Source organism: Electrophorus electricus, chromosome 19, assembly GCF_041902795.1.
Source record: "Electrophorus electricus isolate QZ-2024a chromosome 19, ASM4190279v1, whole genome shotgun sequence".
Classification (NCBI taxonomy): domain Eukaryota; kingdom Metazoa; phylum Chordata; class Actinopteri; order Gymnotiformes; family Gymnotidae; genus Electrophorus; species Electrophorus electricus.
The window spans coordinates 19815001-19824757 of NC_137515.1; the positions used below are offsets into that span (position 1 = coordinate 19815001).

The 9757-nt window shown below is 46.7% G+C and overlaps 1 protein-coding gene across 1 annotated transcript in view; it reads right to left on the reverse strand.

Moving 5' to 3' along the window:
- gfra2b (GDNF family receptor alpha 2b) overlaps positions 1-1314 on the reverse strand; it is a 31868-nt gene extending 30554 nt beyond the window's left edge. The window contains exon 1 of the mRNA XM_027001736.3: positions 527-1314. Coding sequence (XP_026857537.2) covers positions 527-566 — 40 coding nt within the window. The 5' untranslated portion in view covers positions 567-1314. The remainder of the gene's footprint in view (positions 1-526) is intronic.
- Between the last annotated feature and the right edge of the window lie 8443 nt (positions 1315-9757).

The following is a 9757-nucleotide window of genomic DNA, read 5'->3' on the forward strand; positions in this document are numbered from 1 at the left end:
ACCCTGCACATCCTGCGCGGATTACTGTTATGAAAACACTAGCTGTTGAGGCGTGTACTTATTTTAAATGTGCACAGATCATTTAGGTTTTTTAACATGCCCTGCTTTGTTTCAGTAATGATCCGCTACGTCTCTGTTTCAGCACCATGGACATTTCCTTATGCGAACGTGTGTAGACGTTTATCCTTGGCAAAGTTCAAATCAGCCTTATTCCACAAATATGGGGAACAACTCGGGCTCGTTGATCGGATTGAAGATTACGGACAATTCTGGATTTGCGGATATTTTTATTACAGTGTAGCGGGGCTCTTACTGTGAGGTGTCCCTTTGACCGCTAAAAACGTTACTTTACGCAGTTAGTTCATAAATATTCCACCAAACGGTGACTGTTATTCTCATCGTCTGCCTATGACCCGGATTTATGTTTAGGACACGCTAAATCTCCTTCAATTAGTAGTTTCTTGCTTCGATTTACTTTATTTGCCCTGTGTGACATTTTGTTAAACGTATTAGTATTATTACTTACCCAGTAAAAACAGGATACTCAGAATATGAAATAAAATCATGGTAAAATCCCTGTGAACTCCGATTAAGACGCTACGATCCCAGATGTTGCCCGTGGTAAAGGCAGATAAGTAATTTCCTTAGCAGCTCTGTTAGAATTCCAGCGTGGCTCTAACGCGCACGGATTTGTCACTCCGCCGGTGCATCTCCAGCCGCGCGCTTCTTAGACTCGTGCAGATCTAACAAATCCAGTGCCTTTGTAGCGAGCCGTGAAATCCAACTTTTGGAAAGGCAGGTAATAACTGGGAGAACGGATCACGAATATATTTTCGAAGACACTGTCCAATACCGCATCCTCTCGTTAAAAGCGTTGAAGCGTTTCTCCGCGCTGGAGCGAGCTGCTCGTGCGTCCATATAGATGCGACTGCTCGTCTGCCCTTATTTTCCAGATTAAGACGAAAATTCTCCGGCAGACCTTAATACGGTACAATCAGAATTTTCACTTTTGGTTTTTTTCTCATTAAACAACTTCTGGGACTAAGGAAGTGGTTTCTCTCCTCGGTTGTACTTAGCATTTGAACTGAATCACTCAGAGAGATTTACGCGTCCGCGTGCTTTCCTCCTCTGAGATGCAGTATTTGCCAAACGTGCATGCTGACATCTCCTCACATGGGACTTTGGGCCGCTTACGTGCGCTTTCTCATCGCTGCGGGCTCGCGACAGCCGCAGTTTCGTCCCTTTCTCTTCTCTTCTGCCTCTTTTCGCTGTCGCCCGGGCGAAGGCGCGGCTCCGCTCGCTCCCCTCTGACGAAGTTTGGTGTCCGACCCTGGGGGCTCCGCCGCTCTTCACGTCAGAGCGAGCGCGATGAAAATAGCCCCGCGTGTCGAGCCCTCGCCGCTCCTCCGAGTGCACGAGGCCAGGAGACACGCTATGAAGTGCACAAGGACATGACAGGGAAGTGCGGGAAGAATGTCTGTGAGTCTCCCCGAGGAACCCTGCTTTAAGTTTAGGCTACTGATTTACATTCAGAGTTCATTTCATATGTAGATGGGTTTTTTTCCTTAAACAGATATGTTAGTGGTTTTGCCTTGCATGTCGTCGCTTGCATCACTGCAAACTTACGCGTTCGGCCAAACAATTCGTGCATGCAAGCACTTTAATGTATGTGCGCATGCGTGAATAATGCTGCGCGCTGGCTTTCGTGCTTCTGATGGAGTACATGGAGTAGAATTCGCAGCCAAATTAATTCCCACTACATGCTTCACTGATCGATATTTGCCAATGGATTTCTGCCCTCGGGGTAAATGCAGCGTGTTACTCAATAGAGCAGCTGACCAGCTGTCCAGCTGTCACCAGTGTTATGTCATTTCATTAAATGACCGTGGTTCACTTTCATTGTAGATCTGCATTCAGTTTAGTCAGCTGAGGTTTGTGTGTGTGTGTGTGTGTGTGTGTGTGTGTGTGTGTGTGTGTGTGTGTGTGTGTGTGTGATAAATACCACACAGACTGAAAAAATGAAATATGTTCCTTGAAACATACAGCATGGGCACTTTGCAGTGATGGTAAAAGAGATGAATTTTTTACTGTAGATCAGAACAAGGACCGTTCAGTTGTACATACCATTAAATATGCAATTGAGACGCACCGTGAGCTCACAGAAGAGAGTTAAGAAAAAATCTATATTTTCTATTTGAAAGAAGGAAAATTGGTAGTCATTCTCCAAAGCCAGCGGTGGAAGTGTAGTGTGCCACTCATCATTAGACCTGTCAGCTACGCCTCAGACACAGTCCTCCGTCAGCTCCGTCTCGGAGACAGCCCTCCGTCAGCTCCGTCTCGGAGACAGCCCTCCGTCAGCTCCGTCTCGAACACAGCCCTCCGTCAGCTCCGTCTCGGACACAGCCCTCCGTCAGCTCCGTCTCGGAGACAGCCCTCCGTCAGCTCCGTCTCGGACACAGCCCTCCGTCAGCTCCGTCTCGGAGACAGCCCTCCGTCAGCTCTGTCTCAGACACAGCCCTCCGTCAGCTCCGTCTCGGAGACAGCCCTCTGTCAGCTCCGTCTCGGACACAGCCCTCCGTCAGCTCCGTCTCGGAGACAGCCCTCCGTCAGCTCCGTCTCGGAGACAGCCCTCCATCAGCTCCGTCTCGGACACAGCCCTCCGTCAGCTCCGTCTCGGACACAGCCCTCCGTCAGCTCCGTCTCGGACACAGCCCTCCGTCAGCTCCGTCTCGGAGACAGCCCTCCATCAGCTCTGTCTCAGACACAGCCCTCCGTCAGCTCCGTCTCAGACATAGCTGTCTACTTTACAGCAACTAAAATGAAGTCACGACTCCTATCCAGCCTCAGCTGTGACTGTTGCTCTTTTATTTAGAGTGTAATCGTGGCTCACGTCAAAAATCAATGATGTCTCCTTAAGCCCTCTGAACTGACGAAAGCCGCGGTAAGTGCAAGTGGTTTCGCCTTGGCGCTAACAGCCATGTTACCTTTAAGTGGAGTGGCGCGCACACCCCCAGATTTACGGGAAACCTTGGTTAGTTATGTAGGTTTAATACAAAGATGATTCCAGTGCCTGAATACGCACTGCTGTTCGAATTAACCGTGGACACGTTTATGAGGATAAATGGGAATGGACGTACCTAAGCAGAAGTAAGAGCGTATCGCAGCCATGTGTCATACAAGGTCCACGGAAGGCCATTTTCCATCTTGCGTTTACTGACTGGATACGTGTAAACAGGGTTGTTCGCTGCCCTTCATCCCGTCTGTCTGTGCAGGACAACGGGAAGGATGGAAAAGCTGCGTGAGCGACTGAAGCAGTGAAAGGCCCAGCACTGGCAGGGTCTGCAGTCAGCAGGCTGTTCAGGAATATGGACAGTTCTTGATGTCTCTCTTTAAAGTGTCACTTCAGGGAAAGAGAGTGTTAAAATAAGCAAAAGTATTCTTATTTCACCTCAGCTGTGCACAGTGCACACGTGAATTCATGGGGCTTATTTCCCCCCAAGAAACTCCCCCAATTAGGGCCGATAGAGATAACGCAGGCTTCGGCGTTTCAATTCGACGGCCGGGGGGTTGGAAACGTCCCACCTTACCCAACATGTCATCATCCAGGTTTTCTCCTGTCCGCAGCTCTGTAACACCAAAGAGCAAAACCACCCCTCCTCTGTCCTCTAACGATGGGGAAGGCACCTCTGACGAGCCCATTATGAGCCAGAAATTAATTGTCTGTCCTCTTATTGTATGCCAGCCTTCAGTGTCCTTCAGATCAACCCGAGTCCTCAACCCTGTAGCGTTGGACTGCTCATCAGTAACGTCTGATTGGTCTCTTCACCATTTAGGAGAGAAGAACTGAACGTCAGTACTGTCCTAATCATTGGCGGCAGAGCCGTGCGGCGAATACTGAAATCGTTTCTCCCAAACTGCTGCTATTGTGGTAATCGATGGAATGTTTTCTCATCTTCAAAACGAGACCAAACATGCTTAAAAGAAAATGAAAATATAAACTAGTTTTCAAATCTGGATTTTAACCCTGATTGTGCCAGAGTGCGCTGGCATCTCAGGTGTACAGGGACCAGTGAGGCACATGAGTCCTTATCAGCATAATGTATCAGTCCTGCTGGGTCTCCAGGAGTGTTCATCCAGGACTCTGACTGCAAGGTTCTGTATGACTGTGTGTGCGTGCCTGTGCGTGTGTGTGTGTGCATGTGTGTGTGTGTGTGTGTGTGTGTGTGTGTGTGTGTGTGTGTGTGTGTGTGTGTGCACTTGTATGTGTGTATGTCTCTGCTAGTACACACCTGACTCAGCTCACGAAGGGCTTGGTAATTGCCTGATGAGTTGAACCAGGTGCAATAAAGCGTGAAAAAAACTGAAAAATGTTTTCTGGAGGGAAACTCCATCACCTGGATGAGAGGAAGCACAGTCTCGAAGAACACATCCTACAGGAGAACTCCATCACCGGGGCATGAGAACCCACAGTCTTAGAGAACACATCCTACAGGAGAACACCATCACCTGAGCCTGAGGAACCACAGTCTTGGCGAACACATCTTTGGAGAATACACTCTCTCGGGGTCTTCTTGGTTTATCTGGTATGTGCTGAAGTTTTCTGTTGCCTCCACGGTTGGTTGTTCATGTCTCTGCACTACATGTGAAACTTGCTGAGTCATTACAGTGAAACTTGCTGAGTCATTCCCATGGAACCTGCTGAGTAATTCCTGTCAAACCTGATAACAGCGTTTCTTCTGAACACTTTTTTTTCTGGGAGTTGGATGCTTCTCCGTTCTGAAGTCGGCTGCCTATGTGTAAAGATGTCTCAGCATTCTCGCCGCGGTGAACTACTTTGACATCTCAGCAGGGCGTGTGTGAGGCCTGTCTGTCAGGGTGTGTTTGAGGTCTGTCGGGGTGTGTTTGAGGTCTGTCAGGGTGTGTTTGAGGTCTGTCCACCAATAGGCTTTGAGCTCTTTCATATTTCAGACCCTTGTTGACATATGTGTTGTTCACATGTGTGTAAATCTGTGTGTGTGTGCGTGTGTGTTTTCTGAGGCATGAACACACTCCACAACCTGTAATCCGTGCAAGGCAAAGCCACAGACGAGAGCCTCTCCCTCAGGAATTCATCAGGGTTTGTCTGAACAAAACCAGTTGCAGACTGACGGACGAACAGCGAAGGTTACTGTCAGTGAAGAAAGCAGGGGCGTGTTGAGAGAACGCGTCACTTCCTCTCCCATGGACACACACTTCTTCCTCATGCTCAATGCTCTCCGAGGCCTGACCTTGTCAAAGAGAGCCACAGAGGTCGCGCTAAAGTGAGATGGAAAATGTATGAACCGCCATTTGGTGTTCTGCCAACACGTAGGTTATGGTTGTCATGGCAGGGGGAAAATGATTTGACAGACTCTCACAAAGAGAAAAAATGCAAAGTTGCCCACATTGTCTGAATGTCACTGAAAGTAGAAGGCAGACTATACGTAGGAAAGAGAGTGGCTACCCACTGCTAAGACGTGTGTGTGTGTGTGTGTGTGAGCAGATTTAGTATGCCTGTTTGATCCAGCGCGGTTTGAATTGCCATAGTTACAGAGGGGCTGCTTAGAAATACCTCTTCTGTCATCCTGCTGTTTCACTGTCTGACTGGGACTCTAAAAGAGTTTGTACAGCACACACTGGGGCCACATCATTAAACACACTTTAGTGTGTGTGAGTGAGTGAGTGAGTGAGTGAGTGAGTGAGTGAGTGAGTGAGTGAATATGCGTGTGTGTGTGTGTGTGTGTGTGCGTGTGTGTGTGTGTGTGTGTGTGTGTGTGTGTCTGTGTGTGTGTGTGTTGGTGTTTGTGTGTGTGTGTGTGTCTGTGTGTCTGTGTGTGTGTGTGTGTGGGTCTGCAGCCGAGTGACTGGGAGCAATGTGCAGCTTACAGAGCAACTGATGACTAGAGTTCTGATCTGGTCTGGGTGCAGAAGGACTGGAGTTGGATGGTCAACTGAGGTGAGGCACACGTGCTCTCTGATACTGACACTGAGGTGAGGCACACGTGCTCTCTGATACTGACACTGAGGTGAGGCACACGTGCTCTCTGATACTGACACTGAGGGGAGGCACACATGCTCTCTGATACTGACACTGAGGTGAGGCACACGTGCTCTCTGATACTGACACTGAGGGGAGGCACACGTGCTCTCTGATACTGACACTGAGGGGAGGCACACGTGCTCTCTGATACTGACACTGAGGTGAGGCACATGTGCACTCTGATAAATGTGGCTTGTTTCTTACAGAAAAGCTCTGCTTATGACATGTGATTGCATCAAGCTAAGAAAGCTTTTCATATCCCACCTAAGAGGACACCCCTGACCTCACAGTGCACAGACAAACACTACTGCACTACAGCTCTGCACTACAGCACTGCACTACAACACTCGCTACGACACTCGCAACACTACTGCACTACAACACTCGCTACGACACTCGCTACGACACTCGCAACACTACTGCACTGCAACACTGCACTACAACACTCGCTACAACACTCGCAACACTATTGCACTACAACACTCGCTACGACACTCGCAACACTACTGCACTACAGCACTGCACTACAACACTGCACTACAACACTCACTGAAATAATCATGTCAAAGGACCAGTTTGTTTGTTTGTATAAAGACTACAAGATTTCTTACAGGTGGTGTAGGAAGACTACAGTGTTTCCTTACTGCTGCTGTATAAAGACCACACTGTTTCTTACTGGTGCTGCATAAAGACTACAGGGTATGTTTACTGGTGCTGTATAAACACTATCAATATACTGTATTATGGAACATTACGCTGGTTACAGAACATATTCCTGAGGTTTCATGAGGTTTCAAATCTAATGGCTAAACCTGAATACAGTAGCTTTTACATATACAGACTTAAGTCAGTTATAAAGGGTCAGAAAGAACTACTGCTGTATAGTGAAAACACTGACATATATGTAAAGTCATGTGATCAGTTATGTGTGTGTGACCAGTGTGCCATTTCCTGTGACTCTCTCCATCTCTTTCTCTCTCTGTGTCTGTCTATCTCTCTCTCCATTTCTTTCTCCATGTCTCTCAGTCTTCTGCCACTCTCTCTCTCTCTCTCTCTCTCTCTCTCTCTCATTAAGTGTTGGTCCACAATGCACGTGTCACATTTGAATCAATAGACTAAAAGACAGTAACCTCCCACCAGGAGGGTTTGGACTTGATCTGTAAGCTGATTAGGAGATGCAGGCGGAGGCAAACGCACGTTTCACTGAGCATGCCAGTAATTACAAACACAAACTTCCTCTCCGCACTCCATAATTAAACCTGTTCGAATAGGCTGTCACATGGGATCACATTTTCTACTGAAAACTTAAAAGTGCCCTTAGCAGTCTTCCTCTCCTCTTTCTGTTCCTTTCTCTCTCTCTCTCTCTCTCTCTCTCTCTCTCTCTCTCTCTCTCTCTCACACACACACACACTCTCTCCCTCTCTCTTTCTTTCCCTATCCCAGGTTTGTCCTTGACCATAATTAGCTGAGACTGTCAGCTGGGTGTAAGCCTGTGACCCTGGAACAGCATATGGCGGCCTACAGATATCTAATGAATGCTCTCTGGTAGTGGAATGCGGAGAACGTCACCAAGGCCCTGCAGTCTGGGGCTCAGTGAAATACACACTTTTAACTACCTCACACCCCCCCCACCCACCCACCCACCCAGCACCTCAACCCACCAACCCTGTTATCCGTTATTCAGAAGAGGATTTAATAGTCTGCAAAGATGATATTATTAATCTGCAGAATGCTTTATGTGTGCAGTGCAATGAAAACAAGACCTGTAGAAAGGAGGTGTGGGTCAACATTACACTTCTCCTTATCGCTCATGTTCTTTGTTGTGGAGGGGCATGTTTGAGTGGGGGTACGTGTTTGGATGGAGGGATGTGTAGAGCGGGTATGTTACGGTAGGAGGTGTTTATGGAGTTATGTTTTGGGTGCAGTATCTGTATAGAGGGGAATGTTTGTGTGGAAGGAGGTGTTTGTGTGTGTGGAAGTGTTTGGGTGGAAGTAGGTGTTCAGTTGTAGGCGCATGTTTGGGTTGAGGGGTTGTTTTGGAATAGAGGCATGTTTGGGTGGAGTGGTGTTTATGGAAAGTGTTTGGTTGCAGCTTCCTCCAAGGAAACATTTTTTAACGTTTCTCCTAAAACTGCTTACATTATCTTTAATACATCTGTAAATGTCAGCTTTTCTGAGTCTACAGCAACATATTGCAAATCTAGCTATTCCAGGGGGGAAAAGAGGGGAATCTTTTTCTAGATGTTTTCTAGATGTTTTCTAGATGATGACCGTCAGCGCTGTAGATCTGCTAACAGATGTGACAGAGCAGTGAGTGCCTGCATCTTGTGTAAGATGAACAGCAGCTGTGAAATCAGGGCTCATATCTAAGGCCAGCGGCACACACCTCCTCCCTCCCACCGATGCTCCATTTTATTGGGATAGGAGATATATTTTAGCGCTATATTTTTGGTGCATATGTTTTCTTTAGAGGCAACAACAGTGTACAGACCATGTGTACATTGTGTTCAGTGTTCGGTGCTTACACAGATTCAGTGCTCATGTTCCACCTCCAGCTGTGACTACAAGGACTCTTCATTTCATGGCCTTTATTAACAGCGATTTGTCAGGCACAGAAAGTTCTCTCCCTCTGCAGAAGTAAATGCAGTTTCATTTGTCAGCTGGTAATGACAGCTTTAGCCAATTCTTCTTAAATCATGTTGGCATAGCTTTGGCTGCCATCAACAGGAATGTGTGAAAAGAGCCGAGTGACACACATCAGGAAGCATCAGACACAGGGAGGAAGTCCAGCCGCTGGGATCAGTGAGAGAGGCCATTTGAGGGAGGTATGTCAAAAGATACATGCTAGATAGAACACTTCTAATTAACAGCCTTTTTAACACATTTGCCTAAGAGACTAAGAATTAATTTAATTTTGTTCATCCCACCAATGGGAAATTAAGATAAAATTAATTAGTTTTAGCCCCCCACATATCACAATATATTATTTTTACATTTTATGCAGAAATTTTATGAAAGTCATGTAAGTCCATCTTGATTGCAAAGGGAAGTATATTGTGTTATCACAGGTCTGTGACTATACTACACATCAACACATGAAGAACTTTAGATCTGTACTACACCAACACCTGAAGAACTTAGCGCTGTACTACACCAACACATGAAGAACTTAGAGCTGTACTACACACCAACACATGAAGAACCTAGAGCTGTACTACACCAACACATGAAGAACTTAGAGCTGTACTACACACCAACACATGAAGAACTTAGAGCTGTACTACACCAACGCATGAAGAACTTAGAGCTGTACTACACACCAACACATGAAGAACCTAGAGCTGTACTACACCAACACATGAAGAACTTAGAGCTGTACTACACACCAACACATGAAGAACCTAGAGCTGTACTACACCAACACATGAAGAACTTAGAGCTGTACTACACACCAACACATGAAGAACCTTAGAGATGTACTACACCAACACATGAAGAACTTAGAGCTGTACTACACACCAACACATGAAGAACCTAGAGCTGTACTACACCAACACATGAAGAACTTAGAGCTGTACTACACACCAACACATGAAGAACCTTAGAGATGTACTACACCAACACATAAAGAACCTAGAGCTGTACTACACCAACACATGAAGAACTTAGAGCTGTACTACACCAACACATGAATAACTT